This window comes from Bubalus kerabau, chromosome 9 (genome assembly GCF_029407905.1).
Source record: "Bubalus kerabau isolate K-KA32 ecotype Philippines breed swamp buffalo chromosome 9, PCC_UOA_SB_1v2, whole genome shotgun sequence".
In the NCBI taxonomy this organism is placed as follows: domain Eukaryota; kingdom Metazoa; phylum Chordata; class Mammalia; order Artiodactyla; family Bovidae; genus Bubalus; species Bubalus kerabau.
Genome location: NC_073632.1, coordinates 50091289 through 50111475, shown reverse-complemented (window position 1 = coordinate 50111475; position 20187 = coordinate 50091289). Strand labels below are relative to the sequence as shown.

Below are 20187 nucleotides of genomic sequence, written 5' to 3'. Positions count from 1 at the left end.
CATGTTACAAAAGTTCTAATGACAACAAATGTATTTACATATATGACATTTGTGTCATATATATACTATGTAAAAAGGAAATAAAAATAGGCAGAATTGATGGGGTTAATTTCTATCTCCAGAATTCAAGAAAACATATTTAAAGCAACCAAGTTCTATCTTGATAACTTGAAGAAATGAAGCTGTGTATAAAAGTAAAATAAATGAAATGTTGAACTAAAACAGACTTCACTGAACAGGAATAGTTCTTGCCAAATTTTCTTATTTCTAGAACAAATGTTGAGAGAACAGAAAATACATTCATCACACACACATATATATATGTCTCTGCCCTCAATCACAGGCACAGAGCTTCTCAAATCCCTGTAATTCCGAAGTGACAAGAGCACATAAGGAGCATCTTCTGTTGTAAAATTTGGTCTTTGGGTCTGGTTCCTGACACTGAGCTAACAAATCCCTTGGAATTTCCTGGATGGTAAGAATGAGTTCTCTTCTAATGAGGCAATTCTTGGTCTCCTAGATGAGGACCAGTCACCAGAAAGCCCAAGCCATGAGTAGAAGCCTGGAACTTTTAGTCCTACCCCCTATTCTCCGGAGAGGCTGAAAACTGAGTTAATGATCAATTATGCCTATGTGATAAAGCCTCCATAAAAATACCAAAATAAGGGGTTCAGGGAGCTTTCAAAATGGTGAACATGCAGAAGTGCTGGGAGGGCGGATTGCTCAGAAAAAGCATGGAAGCTCGACATCCCTTCCCATATACCTTGCCCTATGTATCTCTTTCATCTGGATATTCATCTACTTCATCATACTATTTTCATAATAAACTGGTAAATATGTTACCCTGAGTTTTTGAGTCATTCTGGCAAATTACTGAACCCAAGGAAGGGATCGTGGAAACCATGATTTACAGCCAGTTGATCAGAAGTACAGATGACAACCTGGGACTTGCAACTGGCATCTAAAGATGGACAGCGGGGCAACAGCAGTCCTCTGGGACTGAACCTTAATCTGAGCTGTCTGGGGAAATAGTGTCAGCACTGAGTTAAACCACAGGACACTCAGCTGGTGTCACAGAGAAAAAGAAAGAGGTCAAAACTATGGATGAATGGTCTATGGGGGCACGATAATATGCCTGCAACATTTTTCTGTATCTCACAAACTGAGAGGCAATGAACATACTACACTTGACCATTCTTTCTCCCTATGGAGAAATAAACATTTAACAATATCTATCAAAATTACAATGTACAGAGCCTCTAATTCACTAATTCTACCTCTACGAATTTATCCTATAGATGTGTTTGAATGATATGAGGTTATTCATTGCAGCAAAAGACAAGAAACACCTTGTAAGTCCACTAAAGAGCTGAGCACTGAATAAATAAACTTCCACACAAAAGAATATCAGGCAGCTGTAAAAACAAACAATGAAGCTTTTTTCTGTATTAATATGGTACAAATTCCAAGTTTTATCACTGAGAAAAAGGTAAGGTGCAGAACATGATGTATGCTACTTTTTGTGCAAAGCTGGGGGGAATATACCTATGTATATGCTTGTACTTTACTACAATATCACATGAAGAATACATAAACATTTGGTAATATCGATGGTTTCCAGGAAGTGGAATGGGTGACTGAGAGACAGGAATACGAGATGCATTGCAGTGTGTGCACTTCTGTATATCTTCTGAAACACTAACTAGGCAAATGTATTATCCATTCAAAAATGGGTAAAATTTAAATTTTAAAAAATGTTAAAATTACTCTGTGAAAGAGATACCCATAAGTTGGCACTATCGCTAAGTGTCAAACAACAATAAACTACTTTAAACATTTACTACTTGGTTAGAAAGGTAGGAAAAAACTTTTTGGATTTAAAAAATCATCATTATAGAACTCTCTTGAAATTCAAAAGCTTTGCTCTTGTCCACCAAGTCCAGGTAGACAGAACCTTCTTTCTCAAATAGTAACGTAAAAAAATCAAGAAGAAAAACAAGGAAATCCAAGGTCAAAATATGTTCATCACAATGTTATTTAAATGATGTCACTGACAGTGGACAATCCTATAAAATAAAAAATTCCACTTTAAAAAATTAACCACTAGTACTTACATTTGTTTTTAACACAAAAGCACTAATTCAATGAGGATACAAACCATAATTTCTGAGCACTAATCCAACGAGGATAAAACTCACAAGTGTTTGTAAAACATAACTAAATTCTGGAGATATGGTAAGGCAAGTATTAGTGAAAACTAATAGTTGAGAACAAGGTTTTAAAAGACCACCAAGTTGTCTACTTCAATTTAATACTCTATAAATTTCCAATGAGCTCCCTCCAAAAGCTGTCAGAGAACAGTTATAAAATGTGTTTTCAATAAAATGCAATACGCCATATATGATAAATGGATTTCTATACTGTTTTCTATATCTAAATAATGTTGCTGGATACTTACCTCTTCCGTATCTTTTAGTGTACACACATGATATGGCATAGATATTAATGTCTGTTCCTTCCTATCTGCGATATAAAGCCACCACCATTCTTGCTTTTCCTGCAAAGAAAAAAAGAGAAGAGTATAAATAGCCAGAAAGAATTACAGAAATACAGTTTTGCCTTATCTCATTTTAGGGGTATGGTTACTCCTTGGTACCCGAGGGGGACTGATTCCAGACAAGTTCCCCTTTCACCCCCACAATGCAGATACCAAAATCCATGAATGCTGGAATCTCTTACATAAATTGGTGCAGTACTTGCATATAACCTATGCACATACTCCTGTACACCTTATCTAGCCTCTAGATTAGATTACTTATAATATCTAATACAATGTAATTGCTATGCCAATACCCAGCAAATTCAAGTTTGCCTTTTTGGACTGTCTGGAATCCACCCCCAACATTTTCAATCCACAGGTGATCAAATCTATGGATGCAAAACCCACAGATGCAGAGGGCCAACTGTACTGCCCTTTAGCCACTGCTGTATCCCCAGCACAGACACCATGGTTGGTACAAAATAGATGTCAATAAACATTTACTGAATGAATAAATTGTTCTTAGAGCCACTCTCCAACAAAAGAATTTTGTATGTAATTTTGGGGTTTCAAATGGCCCCTTAAACCCTACTGATGAATCTCTGTATTTTAAAAACTCCTGATTAACCTTAAATGATAAAAGATATGCTAAAAAATAAAACAGTATAAGCTATCACGAATTCATCTAGCAAATCATTTTAGTAATCTTACCTAGTAATAAGCAAAAGGCAGAAAGTAGGAGTGGAAGGGACTTAAATGGTAACAATATCAGAAATCAATACATTAAAACATGTTACTTATAAGACAGCATCTCAGATTCTAAGAATCTATTTGTACCATTTATGGTACACAATTTCAATAAGCTCAGCATTTTCAGTTGTACTACATAAAAGATTAGGAGCATAAAAAGGGCTGAGTAAAGAAACTGTCACCAGAGCGCACAATGACAGCAGGAAACACTGACAGGAGACAAAAATCTAGGGAAAAAAAAAAACAGAAGACCAGTCTGGGAGCACCAAACTTCAGTGTGGTCAGCAACCACCACTGCATCACAGCACAGATCAGTAACTTTTTATTCATTCATCCACTTTGCATCCACTGTTTAAGAATGGGATAGGGAAGATACCTTTCTAAAATGGCTTAAAAAAAGTTTTAGAGCTAAAAGTAAAATAAATTGTATCTAATTAACCAAAGCAACACTAGAGTCTCAATTATCCAAGAAAAGTTTTAAAAAATAACTTTTTATTGAAAATAGTTTCATAGGAAAAATGTCTATATCTTTAAGCCAAAATCACTTGTGCTTTCTATTTTATTTCAATCTTAAGACATTAAAATACAGTTTATTATCTTCCCAATAATGGTACACTAAGCTCAACTAAAAGCTTTTGTTTAAATGCCTTCAACTACAAGGCAATGCAACATTAATAAACAGGATAACAAATCATAAGTGGATGACTAACTCAACTTCTGCTTAATCCAAGGGTTAGGACTACTACAACAAAAGGTATAGGTGTATACACATGTCTTTCTACGTGTGTTTTGCACACACGAAATGGGCAGAAACACAACAGACTCAAAGTGGAGTACTGTTGTACTCACAGGAGATCGATTCCAGGATCACTCCACCTCCAGAATACCAAAATTCATGAATGTGCAAGTCTGTTACATAAAATGTCGTGGTATAGTTGGCCCACCACGTTTGCAGATGCAGAACCCACAGACTTAGAGGGCCAAAGAGTCTGCTGTAACTACTCAACTCTGCTGTAACTACTCAACTCTGCCATTGTATTACAGAAAGAATGAGTGTGGCTCTGTTCCAATAAAACTTCATTTACAATAATACTTCATTTATAAAACAAGCTGGGAGGCAGATTTGTCTGCAGGCAAGTAGTCTGCCAATGTCTATTTCAAAGTCATCCAGACCCAATTATTTCACTTCTTGAAACCTCACCCTTTTTCCCTGTTAAGTGATGAATGCTTACCTCAAGTTGTGTTGTGAAGATAAAATGAGATAATACAAAAAAAAATACCTGTTAAAATGCCTAGGACACAGAGTCCAATGAAATTACAGTTACATCAATATAACCACTCTGGAAAACAGTATGGAAGATCCTCAAAAAATTAAAACTACAACTACCATGTGATTCAGCAATTTTACTTCTAGCAATTTACCCCAAGGAAAAAAAGCAGACACTAATTTGAAAAGATATGTGCACATCAATTCATTGCATCATTATTTACAATATTCAAAATATGCAAGCAACTGAAGTGTCCACTGATGGATGAACAAAGAAGGTACATATAAACAATGGAATATTACTCAAGCCGTAAGAAATCAAAATCTTGACATCAGAAACAACATGGATGGACCTAGAGGATATCATGCTAAGTGAAGTCAGAGAAAAACAAAATACCACAATCTCGCTTATTTGTAGAATCTAAAAAATGAAACAAAATAAGATGAAAACAGGCTCATAGATACAAAGAACAAATATGCGAGAGGGGTGGAAGTGACAGGAGAAATAATGAAGGAGACTTGGAAGTACAAACCTCCAGCTATATTAATAAATAAGTCATGGGATGTAATATACAGCATAAGGAAGATGATCAATAATATTATAGTAACTCTGTATGGGAAGTTACCAGACTTACTGTGGTGATCATCTCATAATATGTGCAAATATCAAACTACTAGATGGTACACCTAAAACTAACACAATGTATGTCAACTATATTTCAACAACAATTTTAAAAGTTATGATTATTAATGAAATTAGGTAAACATTTCTATCTTTAAGCAGTCTGACATTTCATTTTCAGAATCATTACTAGAACATACATGTTCAAGAATGTGCATTTATTCTTTATCTCTATTTAGAGAATGCCTCCCACTGCCCCAAATCTATTTGATTAAAATGAGATTCATTTAAGAAAAATAAACATTAAGAAGCTAGTGACTGTCAACCTATGGCATTGCACCCAGATTCTCTTGATGCACATGGTTAAAGTAGAAAAGAGTCTCTACCATGAGTTATTTGCACTTTAAACAAAACTGGTTTTTTGTTGCGTGGGATTCCCAACCATTCTTATTAAATATATGAATTTTAATAACATTTAAGTCAATTATTAACATAAAACTTTGAGTACTATAAGTGGTTAGTGTGGTGGATAGGTAGGTAAATGAGAAGGTAAACAGGTAGGAAGTTAGGAAAATCCCAAATAAAGTCTATCTGATAAACGGCACTTTGAGATGTTTTACCATGCAGATAAAATTACAAGAAGGCACTTTCACTGCTAAAATGTTCTAAGGGAGTAAACGAATGCTTTGCCTATTAACTAAGCATGGTCTAAAATGAAGCTGTCTATTATAAGGGTACAAATTATGCAGCTTACAGCATCCCATGGTACTTTTAAAACCAATCAGTGAATGAAATTTATTCGCTTGATTTCAGGAGCCTTGGTGTTGGCAGACTATACTGCAATGGGCGAAAAGCCCCTAACAGATGGGCTATAGCTCAGGACATGCCAGAAGATCAGCGTGCACAGTAAGATGGAATCCTCGGCTGACTGCTCTCCAAGTCAAAAAACAAAAGTCTGTGCATAGCCACTCATTTATTAGGAGAGCCAAATTACTAGTAATAGGAACTTGCCTTCAGCAGCCCCCAGCAACTATAGATTGACATTCTAGAGCAGAAAGCATATTTTACATGAAATCACCCACCAAACACAAGTGGTGAGCAGAAAGTTCTGTGGCAAAGCTGTGAAGCAGTCTGCGGAACAGCTTCCCTGAACTAAGAGGCAATAGTCCTTGACCTCTAGCCACAGAGAATTATCTGCAAAAGCAGTATGTCAAGATCTCAAATTGATCTCAAATTCATCTGAAAGACAAACAGCCTATCAAAGAGATCGAAAGCTGAACAGGCCACAACCACAAAGTAAACAAGCACAAGGGAACAAAGAACATCGCAACGATCAGCCTGGAGCTTGGGGACCAGCTCTTACTAAACTTAGTGGGTCCCTCAGGCCTGGGCTTGCCTTTTTCCCATGGATCAGGGCAATTATCAGAACAAGTCTAGTGTCTCCAGATGGCCAGTATAGGACCCCCAGAAAAAAATCCATGAGCAGAATTTAAGAACATTTTCATCCTATTCAAAACATGGTAGAAGTAAGAGACAAGTATGAGACTCACAAAAGCCACACAAAGTCATAGGCAAAATATGCATTTGTCTGATTAAGACTGCCTGAACTGCAAATGAGGAATCAGCAGTAAGTACAACCCTCAGAACTCCAGGCACAGAAGAGACAGAAGTCCAGGACAACAACAAGGTACTTAAAAAGTTGACAATCCTCCTTTTAAACAACTCATTTACTCAAAGTAATGTATATTGAAATATATGCTTCAAAAATGTGACATATGAAGAATACACATTCAGCGCATCTGACTCAGTACACGCTACAGAGAGGATAAGAGTCAATTCACGCTACAGAAAGGATAAAGAGCAACTAAGAAATATCTGACTAGAGGAAGGAAAACACTAGGCTGTGGATGAATAACTCACCTCAGGAAAGTAAAGACTATAGACAGGATGTGTTATCTTTGATTTGGTTTCCAGTAGTGCTCTCTCCTTTCGCTGAATACTTTGTTGTAATTCTTGCCACTCCTAGTAAAGTGAAAATTAGAAATAATGGAAATCAAGCATGTTTTTTTATCATTTTGAAGGGTGTCCATCTTCTTCCAGATGGCATTCCTGACAATGCTAAATACTAGAGTTCAGTCCGACAAATCACTTCCCTGCTCAAAACTTCCAATGCTTCTTTTCATAAATCAAATCTAACCTGTCTAGCATGAACTACACTGCCAATCATGACCTGACCTGAGCCTGTCTCTCCAGTCTCCTGTCACTGCTTTCCTCTCTTCACTTTTTATTCTAGTCATTTCAACCTGCTGACTTACTTCACTCTTAAACCCTGTTTGGATTTTTGCTTTCTTTTTTCTACACCTGGCAGATTCCTACTCATTATTTTTTCAGGAGCACCTGGAGCCTAAAGTGCGCGCTCCTGGGTCCCGCAGACCATCCTCTCAGAGCTGAGCTGATCACGCCTGTCTTTGTGCCATCACTGCCCCTTGCACAATGTGCATAGTCGCTTTTGTACTATAATGTTTATTCACTAGTCTGCCTTCCCCTTCAGGCTACTATCATTCAACAGCAGAAACTGTTTCACATTTGGCTTTGTATTCCTATTAATATTTGCTATTTGTATAATTATTTGTCAACTGAATGAATGTATTTTTGGTCATCTGAAGAAATCAGTTTATCAAAACCCCAAAGTCACCTCTGCGGCTGCTGCTAAGTCACCTCAGTCATGTCCGACTCTGTGCGACCCCACAGACGGCAGCCCACCAGGCTCCCCCGTCCCTGGGATTCCCCAGGCAAGAACACTGGAGTCGGTTGCCATTTCCTTCTCCAATGCATGAAAGTGAAAAGTGAAAGTGAAGTCACTCAGTCGTGTCCGACTCTAGCGACCCCAAGGACCGCAGCCTTCCAGGCTCCTCCATCCATGGGATTTTCCAGGCAAGAGTACTGGAGTGGGGTGCCATTGCCTTCTCCGAAGTCACCTCTACTAACCCTAATATAATCACAAAGAAATATGTCAACTTTCTGTCAAAGCAAGAATGCTGTGTTTAGTTGTTCCGTTGTGTTCAACTTTCCTGTGACCCATGGACTGCAGCCTGCCAGGCTCCTCTGTCCATGGGATTCTCCAAGCAGGCATACTGGAATGGGTTGCCATGCCCTTCTGCAGGGGATCTTCCTAACCCAGGGATCTACTGTGTCTCCTGCACTGCAGAAGGATTCCTACCAACTGAGCCATAATCAGAAAGAAATATGTCAACTCCTTCTCAAAGAAAGGGAGAGGTAATAATTTCTTTGATAGGTTTTAATTTCATGGCAACCAACTTAATTCTCAAAGTACGAAAACACTCAAGGGCCAGCAACTGCTAAAAACAGACATCCTTATTTTTCTCCCATCCCAAAGGCAAGTACTTTATCTCCTTATACTTTTATCCTTTGCCCTCCCCCACCCCTTTTTTTTCCGGCCTCTGCTTTTGCTTCAGAGGCTATTCAGGGAATCTCTTTATAATTCCTAAACCACAGGAGTTATTTTTAGACCAATGGCCCAGTCAAGAACAACACAAACATTAAAAAAAAAAAACTGGCTGATCAAGTTACAGTTCATCTGCAGTGAGCGTCTATGGGCCATTATTTGTTCACCAAATATTCTTTTCTGAAGCCTTCTCATAAGTCATGCACAACTTCATACCATGCCATGAGATTTTTTCTATTCCCTATACCCTTACCATCTTAATCCCTCAGTGACTTCCCCTTTTCCTAAATGTGTTATATACCTCTTGAAACAAGGTGGCATTCTGTAAATATTAGCTTTTCCCTTAACCAACCTCTTGACGTTAGAGCCCACAGCAATGTTTCTTTACCCTAAACACTGCCTGGAATTTTTGAGAACCTCTTCCAAGTAACTGCTACCTATTTCATAACCCACCTTTCCTTCCTCATATTTCCAGAGTTACCTCCAACACAAAAAATTGCCTTAGGAGAACAAGCTGAGTTCACCTCAGACCCAGGTCTTACTCTATCTAACAATATAAGATTTAAGAAAATTAGGATTTCCAGTCCTTGTCAGAAATAATTTTTCTTCATAATTACAACTACCATCTCTCAAAAACACTGTCTGAAAGTAATGCAACAGTATAAAATATACTAGTATTGTTTAATCGGAGAAGGCAATGGCATCCCACTCCAGTACTCTTCTTGCCTGGGAAATCCCATGGACAGAGGAGCCTGGTAGGCTACAGTCCATGGGGTTGCACAGAGTCGGACACGACTGAGGCGACTTAGCAGCAGTACTGTTTAAAACAAGCAAAGAAAGAAAGCAAGCAAAAGAAAAACAACAACAAAAACCAAAACTATCATCAGAGGTATAATTCCAGTTATTTAAACCTATGTCTTACTGCTTCATCATCCTTGTTTTGTTTTTCATCTTGCTCTCTATCCGAGTCTCTGTCACTACCATCATCTTTTTCACTCTGAGAGTCTCTATTGGTTTCTTCTTCCTCAGAGTCACTGCCTTTGTCAGAAACTTCTTCTTCATCTTCCTTTACTGCAGCTTCCTAAAAGGAAAAAGCAACCACAAAAGTTCTGAATGTTTCAGTGAATACATCCTGAGTCCCTGAAACTAATCTATGGTCCTTATAATTAAACTGGCTCAAGACTACAATTTCACTATTGATATAGCATTTAAAAAAATTTTTATGAACATTCTTATATATAAATATGTGGGAGTTGGGCTGAAGAGCTTTAATGTTTGACTTATTTGCTTATTTGTCAGTTATTTTATTCATTCTTCATAGCTCATAAAACAAAAAAAAAATTTTTATTTCTATTTGCAAAATATACTATGACAATGGTAAGCTGATTCATTTTTCAAAAACATCAATTATATAACATTTTATACAATATAATTAAAAGTTTATAGGAAAGAACTGCTTTGCGAATTTATTATTATCTTCAATAACTAATAGCATAATGCAGAAAGGAAAGTCAATGTCCCAGACAAAATAGTCCATTTCAAGAAGCAAGAAAAACAACAGCAAGTTAAATGCAAAGAAATCAGAAGCAAATAATACAGATCAGAAATCAATTAAAGAGAAAACAGATATGAAAAAGGGACACCCAAACAAGATTAAATGTTGGTTCTTTAAAAAGATTAATAAAATTCATAAATTAGGCAAGACTGATAAAGGAAAAGAGACAATAAAATTACCAACATTAGGAATAAAAGATACATAACTACAGATCCAAAAGACATCAAAAATAAGGATATTATGAGACATCAAAAATAAAGATATTATGAATAGCTTTGTCAATAAATTTGACAAGTTAGAGGAAACAGACAAAGTCCTTGAAAAACACAATTTACTAAAACTGATATGAGAAAAAAAGTAGACTACGTTCAAGAAATAGACTAACTAAATTCTTTTTCAAACTCCAAGCCCAGATGGCTTCTGTATGTACTTCCAAATAAGAAACAAATCCAATCTTACACATCCTTCCAGGAAAAAGAGAGTAATCTCTAACTAATGAGGCCAGCATAAATGTAATCCAAAACCAGGCAAGAATAATACAAGAAGAATGACAAACTGATATTCTCTCCTAAAAATAGATACAGGGATCCTAAACAAAGTATCATCAAACCCAGATAAACAGTTTAGACATCATACTCAGTGGTGAAATAATGTATGCTTTTTCCATGAGACCAATAAGACAAGGTGACTGCCATCTTCACTTCAAATCAACTACTGCAAGTTCTGGCTGGTACCAGTAAGGCAAAAAGGATGAAATAGCATAAATATTAAAGTAAAGCTGTTTCCATACCCAGATGGCTGACTGTGTATGTAAAAAATCTTTTTTTCATATCTGAAAATTGTTACAATTATTGTCAATTCATCAAGAACCCTTGATACAGGGTAAATATTTAGAAGGCAACTGTATTTCTATACACCAGCAATAAACACTGAAGAATAAACTTTTTTTAATGTTGTTTGCAAAAGAACTAGAAAGCATCAAATACACAGGAGTAAATCTAATGAAAGGTGTGTCATTCTCTGCCAAGAGAAATCACAAAACACTGCTGAGAAAAAGGGAGATAATAAAGATAAAGCATAATTATGAATAAAAACAGTCAATATTGTTAACCTGTGAATTCTCCCCATATTGCACCAAAGATTAAACACAATACCAGTCTAAGTGCCAGCAGCTTTTTTGAGGGTGGAAATTGTCAAAATTATTCTAAAAATTTAGCTGAAAATGCAAGTGACCTAAAGTAGTCAAGACAATTTTGAAGAAGTAAAATAAGAGTTTGAGGACTTACATTATTCCATTTTAAGACTTCAGGCCACAATAATTAAGACAGTGTGGCACTGGCACAAAAAGAGACAAATAATCAATGGAAGGAGAGCCCATCAAGAGATTTCCACATATACAGTTAAAGTAACTCATTTTACAACAAATTACGACTGCAATTCAGAGAGCTTTCCAATAAATGGTGCTAAAATAAATGGCCCATAATCCCAATCTGACACTATTCACAAAAATTAAAGATGCATCATAGAGCTAAATATAACAAGTAAATTACTGTAGTAATACTTATAGAAGGAAACAAAGTATCTACCTCTCCTTGTGTCCTTGGGATAGGCAGATATCTTAAACAGGACACAAAAGCACTTAACCATAAACACTGATGAAACAGACTTATTAAAGAATCATCTAAAACTCCATTAAGAGTTAAAAGAAACACTTATCCACAATACATAAAAGAATCCTAAGAGCTGTCTGAAGACAAATAATCCAAAAATAAATGAGGATATCCAAATGGCCAGTAGGCATGTGAAAAGCTGTTCAATACTATTAGTCATAAGGTAAATACAAAAACGACCACACACAGAAATACCAACTACAGATCCATTACAGTGGCTAAAATAAAAAAGACTGGTAAAACCAAGTACTGGTGAGAATGTAGAACAACTGGACTCATATTTTGCTGGTAGGAACATAATAAGGTACAACTTTAGAAAATGGGCTCTTTCAGCAAGTTAGACATACACCTATTTTATGACCCAGCAATTTTACTAAGAGGCACATATCAAGGAAAAATGGATGTCCACAAAATGACATGTATCAAATCATAACACCTTTATTCATAATAGGCAAAAACTAGAAAAACCTGTATGTCTACCAATCACAGGACAAATTGTAGTATATTCATATAATGGAATCTCTCTCAGTCTCTCTCTCTCTCTCTCTCTCTCTCTCTCACATACACACACACACACACACACACACACACACACACACTTGCTGCTACACATAATACAGAAGAATGTCAAAGACAATGTTGAATGAAAGCTGCCAAATGACTCTATTTACACGCATTTTAAGAATAGGCAAAACTAATTTATGGTAATAACAGCATAGTGGGGAAGGGAGTGGGGGTGGACGGAGGGGTCACTGACTGAGAAGGGTACCAGGGAGCCTTCTAGGGTGCTGGTGGGTTTTATATCTTGATCTGGGTATCATGGGTACATACATTTATAAAACTTCAGGAGCTGTACATATAAGATTTAAACATTTTAGTGTATTTCAGATCTCAACAAAGATGATAATAATGATAGTCTTTACGTAAGATAGTAAACTTACACTCCCAACGACTCCATTAGCCTGTTTTTGTTTCTGTTGCTTTGGCTGAGATAAGGGCACAGGTGTAGGCTTTTTTTTTAAAGGTTTCTTTTTTTTTGATTTAGCAGTTTTCTTGGGTCCTTTACTCTTCTGTTGCCATCCTCCTTTTGTCTTGTTCTTGTTAGTATCACCCTGCTATAAATCACAACACACATCCACACTCAGACATTGTAGCAATAGTTTCATTTGGGAGTCATAGTAAATTTTAGATGGAAATGGCTTAACTAATACAATGTTTTAGTAAAGTGAATTATTCTCCACAGCAAGATAAACCAATCAGAGGACTAAACAAAAGAGTTCTTTTACCAGAAAAGATAGGTAAACTCAAGTTTTTACCCCATCTTCTGCTGGCTGTTCCTCTGCAGCACAGATGGACTGCTCCTTTTCAAATACTTCCTAGAATAGAGGGAGCAAGAAAAATAAAAACTTTGTTCCACTTATATTTAACTTTCATATATAACAATCTTTCAATATATATTATCAGTAAGTTTATTTATTTGTGGCTGTGCAGGCTTTCCTCTGGTTGTGGAGAACAGAGGTTACTCTCCAGCTGCAGTGTGCAGGCTTCTTACTGCAGTGGCTTCTTGTTGCAGCGCACAGGCTTTAGGGCGCACAGGCTTCAGCAGTTGCGCCACGTGGGCTCAGCAGTCGTGGCTACCAGGCTGTAGAACATAGGCTCAATAGTTGTGGAACACAGAATTAGGTGCTTCACAGAATGTAGGATCTTCCCGGATCTAGCATCGAACCCGTCTCCTGCACTGGCAGGTGGGTTCTTTACCACTGAGCCATCAGGGAAGCCTTATCAGTAAGTTTATTAACTGCTGACAAATACAGGAGGTGGGGACAAACACATGGCTAGACGGAGGGCTTTTAGCAATTACTAAATGATGTATGTGTGCAAATTTGGCCATCACTAAAGGACACCTTAGAAGTTACCTTCTGAAGTATTTCACATCTGTCTTGAATGTATTTTGAAAAGTACATTCTATTTAAATTTATAAATGCAATGCCTTAAAATATGTAAAATTACTATAAAGTCAGTCATTTCATAATTTAAATTTTTACTTTTTTCTAACAGTAATCAGACATCACTATTTTAAAGTTATGAAAATCTGAATACATTATATTACTCTAACATCAAAACTTTATGAGACCAATATTAGTTTATTTATGATTGTATGCAATATTGCTATTATAACTGATATAACTTAGATATAACTAAGTGGAACACCAAGAAAATCTACATATCTGAGACATACCCACCTACCCAATAATCCATTCTGAATCAGTACAGACACTATAAATTTAGAATTTGAAATGCAGTAAGAATTCAATGCGACTCTATATAGAACATGATAAGTGAGTTGTTCCATAAACTCCCCAGAATTATTAAAGCTAACAAGTGAAAAATGATGATAACTATTGGGCTCTAAACTGTTGGCCTAATGCAGGGGCCAGCAAACTATGGCCCATTTTTTGCTTTTTAAACAAACTTTTATTAGAATACAACCATGCCCATTTGTGAGTTCAGCCATTGCTACAGAGACTGTATGGCCTGTAAAAATCAAAAATATTAATATTTACTGACTGAACCTTTAGAGAAAAAGTTTGTCATCACCTAGCCTAATTCTATCATCTCTGCTTCATTTCTTCATTTGTTAGCTGAATTCTAATAATTATATTGAAATACAGTTGATACTAGAAGATAAATACTTGATTCTTCCCCTTTCTCCAGGCCAAGTCTGCTTTTTCTTTACCAATTACCTGAGAAATGTCAACAGCCCAAGGACAACTTTGTGCTCATTTCTCGGGCTGGGAATTCCAAAGCACGTAGGCAGTGTCGAAACCTAACCCTGGCCACTAGCTTAGAGCAGCCTCATCTCCCAGGAGGCACCTCTCATCCACAGTCCATGATATATACAAATGCTTCCTTTACCACCTGCTACCATAAAATCAGTATCTTTGTTTTGATATGTCCTACTGTGAATCATAGAATGGCTATCCACTCCAGTATTCTTACCTGGAGAATTTCATGGACAGAGGAGCCTGGCAGGCTATAGTCCATGGGGTTCCAAAGAGTCCAACACAACTGAGCAACTAACACAACAACAACAACTAAAAATATGCTTTTTCTACCAGAGGTTTTAGACATGGGTTTTAAATGCAGCATATTTCCTGCAGATGCCCATAGACCTGAGTAGAATAGGCTAAAATCTACCACTGGTTCAATAAAACTGAGCTGAAATACTATATAGTTTAGTAAAAATTAGTTACAACTATACTTGCAACTTGGGAGGTGTGCTTAGCTTGGCAGGTAATATAAATATGTAATAGAAACTGAGAAAAACAAGATGCAGGAAACATACATATGACTAGATTTAATGAAAAGGAATGAGAAAAGTACCAGCGTACATATATATGCATGTACATATATGCACTGAAAGGTCCAGAATGTAAACATGAGCATGAAGAAAGATACAAAAGGATTTACACAAGACTGAGCTCTGGTCATCTGGGTCTGATAAGGTGGCTTTCTAAGGAAGCAGGGGTGAAATAAGGGATCCATGTTATCAATATCATTTTAATTCTGTGGGTATTCATGCATCAGGCTATCTAAAGGGATGAGCTTCAAAACTGATGATCTCAGAGTGGTAGAATTTTAGGTGATTTTAATTTCTTCCCATACTTTTCTGCATTGCCTAAATTTGTTTCCTGGACAGCATAAATTTTTTACATAATTAGGAAAAGAGCTATTTTACTGTACTTTTTAAAATAAAAAATAAAAGGGAGTAAATTCTCTCAAGAACTGATTAAAAAGGAGTAGGTAATGTTAAGTTCTCAACAATAATCAATAATCAATCTCTGTATAACATTTTATAGTTTAAGAAAGATACCCAGATTACATTATAATGCTTTATAGGGAATTAACAAATCATCATTTGAAGAATTCATCTATCTTCCAACTTTGTGTGTGTGAAAACAAATGAGAAAATCTAAAATTAAAATTTCAAAATGGCTAACAATCTGCAAAATTAGATTTGCAAAACTATATAATTTTGATTTTAAAAATGTATAACTTGAAGTGAGAAAATAAACATAAATATCTTAAACTCTCAGATATATAAACTTTCAAAGCATAAAAATACAGACTACTTACTGCCATTGTTTGCCTTGTCAATTTAACCAAAACTGTAACTAAGGATCCTACTGTGATGTTGTTGCTATCTTCATCATCCAATACTGTAAGACATTAAAAAAAATAAATAAAAATCAAGCTTTACGTCAAGGCAAACAGCAAAACTTAATTTATCCAAATCAATCTGAGACTTTAGTATTTCAAACATATAAAATTTTAAGGATACTAAATAAAAAATAATTTACTATCTACTCTATATAAATTTCTCCAGAAGATGTCTTCAACAATGTACTCATTTAATCCTTAAATTAGCTCTATAAAGCATTATTATTATTTCTTTAAAGAGACTGAGGGTAAGGAATAAAGTAAAATGCCCAAGGCCACAAAATGGCTATGCTGGCACTGCCAAGTTTCAAGTCGAGATGTTTTAAAATATAGTATATTGTGAGGATTACCATAGCTTTCTCTCAGTGATATAAAAGAGGGTTCTGTCACTCTATTAAATTATATAAACTTTATACTCACAAGATTTTACCTGTATAATCAAATGCCTCCAAACTAGTATTCTAAGCAATGTTAAAAATACTTATTTTTTAAGGCAAGAACTTCAAAATAGTTTATATGAAAAAAGCACCTTAAAGATATTTTCTGCAATGTTTTTTTGTTTATTTTTTTAAAACACATTTGCTATACACATCCCCAAAAGTCTTAATAATAAAATGAACTTAACTACAAGCCCTTTAAAAACAGGAACGATTCCTAACACATCCTTCTATTCTTGGTCCCACAAGAATATTCTAACAATAGCAACTTAGTAAATGCCAAAGCTCAGAATAATGTCACAATGAAGGAATGGAGCAGAATAATCTCTAATTCTGTCACCATTCTAAAATATTATATTCAGTTGTAAAATGGGAATCATAGGACAATTATATAAGTAGAAAAATAATCTCTCTTTTTCCACTCCAAGCAGACATAAAAATGAAAATAAGTCAAGAAAAACACATGAAATGTGGCACAGAGCGTGGTGATTTTCAAAGCTTAATATGTATAAATAAGTTAGGTTTTTAAAAAATTAATTTTAGAACTAAGCAGCCATTTTATACTAACAATAGACATATTTCAAATATCTTCCATTACATTTGGAAATCTCTTCCATTATTTGAAAAGTTAAGAGTTGAACTATAGAACAAAAGTGTTCTCAAACCAAAACTACTAACACTAACTACATCTTTCATCACAGCAAATCTGACAGGTAAACTACAATTCTATAGTCTAATTAAAAGTTATGAAGTGAAGTGTTTTGAGAACTTTGAGCCAAATAAACAAGAGCCGGTCCATCAACAGGGAAACAACAGGAAGCCTCTCACTTACCCTGTGACTTTATGTCCATAGTCACATATGGGAAACTTCCAAGGACAGCCATAACCTCTTCATATTTTTCATCTTCAAGGAAATGCAACAGATTGTGACGATCTGATTCTTTTAAACTCACCAAATCCTGGATAGTTTTAATTTTGAACTAAATTTAAAAGGAGACAGAAAATAAATCTTAAAGCCATGAAACTCTTCATAAAAAGAAAATTACTAGTATGTTTACTAAAAATCCAAAAGCTTTTAGAAAAATGTTAAAATTATATACATTTAAAAGTAGAAAATACAACTTTAGTGGCATTTCACAGCCTTTTTCTTCAAGGAAATTTAAATTTAAGAATTTTTATTACAAAGTTAATAGTTATTTTTTAAATTAGAAAAAAATAAAGTTGGAGGAAAAAAATAGTAACATTTATATAGACTCTTGACCCAAACAGAACTACTGTCATTTAATTTGTTCCGTTTGCAGACCTCTATTTTTAATTTTAATGATAAAAACCTTTAAGAATATGAATTTATCTCCAAGTATATAGCTACATGTGTACTCTTTAGGTTTTACTATGCAATATTCTTTTATTTTTTAGAAATTAAAAGACACTTCCTCCTTGGAAGAAAAGCTATGACCAACCTAGACAGCATATTAAAAAGCAGAGACATTACTTTGCCAACAAAGTCCGTCTAGTCAAAGCTGTGGTTTTTCCAATAGTCATGTACGGATATGAAAGTTGGACCATAAAGAAAGCTGAGTGCCAAAGAACTGATGCTTTTGAACTGTGGTGCTGGAAAAGACTCTTGATAGAGTCCCTTGAACTGCAAGGAGATCAAACCAGTCAATCCTAAAGGAAATCAGTCCTGACTATTTATTGGAAGGACTGATGCTGAAGCTGAAGCTCCAATAACTGGCCACCTGATGCAAAGAACTGACTCACTGGAAAAGACCCTGATGCTGGGAAAGACTGAAGGCAAGAGAAGGTGACAACAGAGGATGAGATGGTTGGATGGCATCACCAACTTGATGGATATGAGTTTGAGCAAGCTCCAGGAGTTGGTGATGGACAGGGAAGCCTGGCGTGCTGCAGTCCATGGGGTCGCAAAGAGTCGGACAGGACAGAGGGACTGAACTGAACTGATGCAATATTCTCATTCTTGTTATTTTCTAAATATAACTATTACTGCAGTAATACCAATCCCAAGTAATACCAATCCCAAGTAATACCAATACCTGCCTAAATGAATACCAAGGAGAAGGTTTTTTAATTTCTGAGTACTTGGTGCCAGTTATTAATTTTTACTTTCACAGATAGGGATTAGATCATGAGGCATGTGAAATGCCTGCTTTTGAATGCTGAAGTTTTCAATTATGACTTTAAATGTGATCAAATTTAAAAGAGCAACACACTTACTTGAGAGAAGAGTGCTCTGTTAAAAATTTCTAATATACATTTATTAGTTCTACCTTACTACTACCAAGTCCAATGTCTATCTTCTGTCCTCTAATATATACAAAGTGGTTTAAAATTATAATTTCATTCCATTTTTTCCTATATTTCCTCAGGTTTTTCATTTATACACATTTTTTGCTGTGCCTTAAGATTCATTCTCATAATCTATATACAGACTATAATTTCTAAATAAGAATTATCTTTATATGACCTACTTATATATTGAATGCTTAATTTTTTTGTTCATACTCAACAAACTGCTGCTCAAGCTTTAAACCATTAATGAAATAAATGAAAAGTATACAGTGCATTTTTACACAGTACATTTACTTTTGGCAACATAAAGAACAAAGTGTTAACTGCTAAAATTTTGACCCCCCCCTCCAAAGTAGTAAGATCATTTCAGTAGTATTAATAAAATGTTATCAAACAGCTACCTATTCAAGAAAGTGTTAACAGAATCACTTGAGGCATAGTTTTAGAATGCCTGAAACACTGTAAATCTAAGATGTTCATATAACCACTTCTAGAAAAATTTTCACTCATGTTACCTTTAAGTGACATGACAAACGGCTTAAAACTAATATTAAAGTGCCAAATTACCTTTTTATGATTAGAAACTCTTCTAAGATTGTCTTCTTCAATGTGAGGGAGCTGCAGAAGGGGAGACTTAAACTGCTGAAGGCCTTGCACAGCCATCTGGGAAAGCTTCATGCAGTTTTCAAGGGATGCCAAAGTTGGAGCACGAAACTCCCTTTCTTAGAAAGAACAGAAGGAAAAGCAAAAACAGGGCTGGACTATTTATATGTTCAGAGTACACAATTCATAACAAACACAAATCCACGTGAACATCCTTAACACCTCAAATTTTATGATCACAGTGTTGACTTTCCTTTAAAAGTTACTGGATAAGACACAGAAAATATACAAACTTGGTCAAATGTACATTAACCAGCAACAACCATTGATTTTAATAGAAACATTCTTTGTACCACTTCCAAACCAGTAAATCATAAGACATTTTTGGTATTAAGAACATACTGATGTCATGCCACAAAATTACATCATCCATAACAACAAAACACAACCACTCCCTCCTTTTTAAGGGTCTCTTTCCATTACAGACCATAAACTCCCTTGTTCTTTTTCCCTTCATGCAAAAAACACATGTCAGACAAATCATCACAGCACATAAAAGAATTATTTCAAACTCATTGTTAACCTAATTCTAAAAATATTCAGAGGAAGAAAAGGATATTTTAAACCTTTGCAAACAAGAAAAAAATAAACAATAAAACAATGAAAAAACTGAATTAAAAACCATAAGTTGTGGTACCTTACATGATAGAAAATACAGGAAAAATAAGAAAAACCATAAGCAAAACT

General features: G+C 35.4%; 1 protein-coding gene across 1 annotated transcript in view; it reads right to left on the bottom strand.

Moving 5' to 3' along the window:
- SEC63 (SEC63 homolog, protein translocation regulator) overlaps window positions 1–20187 on the bottom strand; it is a 68273-nt gene that overhangs the window by 3049 nt on the left and 45037 nt on the right. Inside the window, exons 12-19 of the mRNA XM_055535280.1 lie at window positions 19405–19559; window positions 17360–17507; window positions 16007–16089; window positions 13186–13245; window positions 12811–12984; window positions 9567–9725; window positions 7099–7200; window positions 2459–2557 (exon numbers count right to left, since the gene is read on the bottom strand). Of these exons, the coding sequence (XP_055391255.1) occupies window positions 2459–2557; window positions 7099–7200; window positions 9567–9725; window positions 12811–12984; window positions 13186–13245; window positions 16007–16089; window positions 17360–17507; window positions 19405–19559 (980 nt within the window). The remainder of the gene's footprint in view (window positions 1–2458; window positions 2558–7098; window positions 7201–9566; window positions 9726–12810; window positions 12985–13185; window positions 13246–16006; window positions 16090–17359; window positions 17508–19404; window positions 19560–20187) is intronic.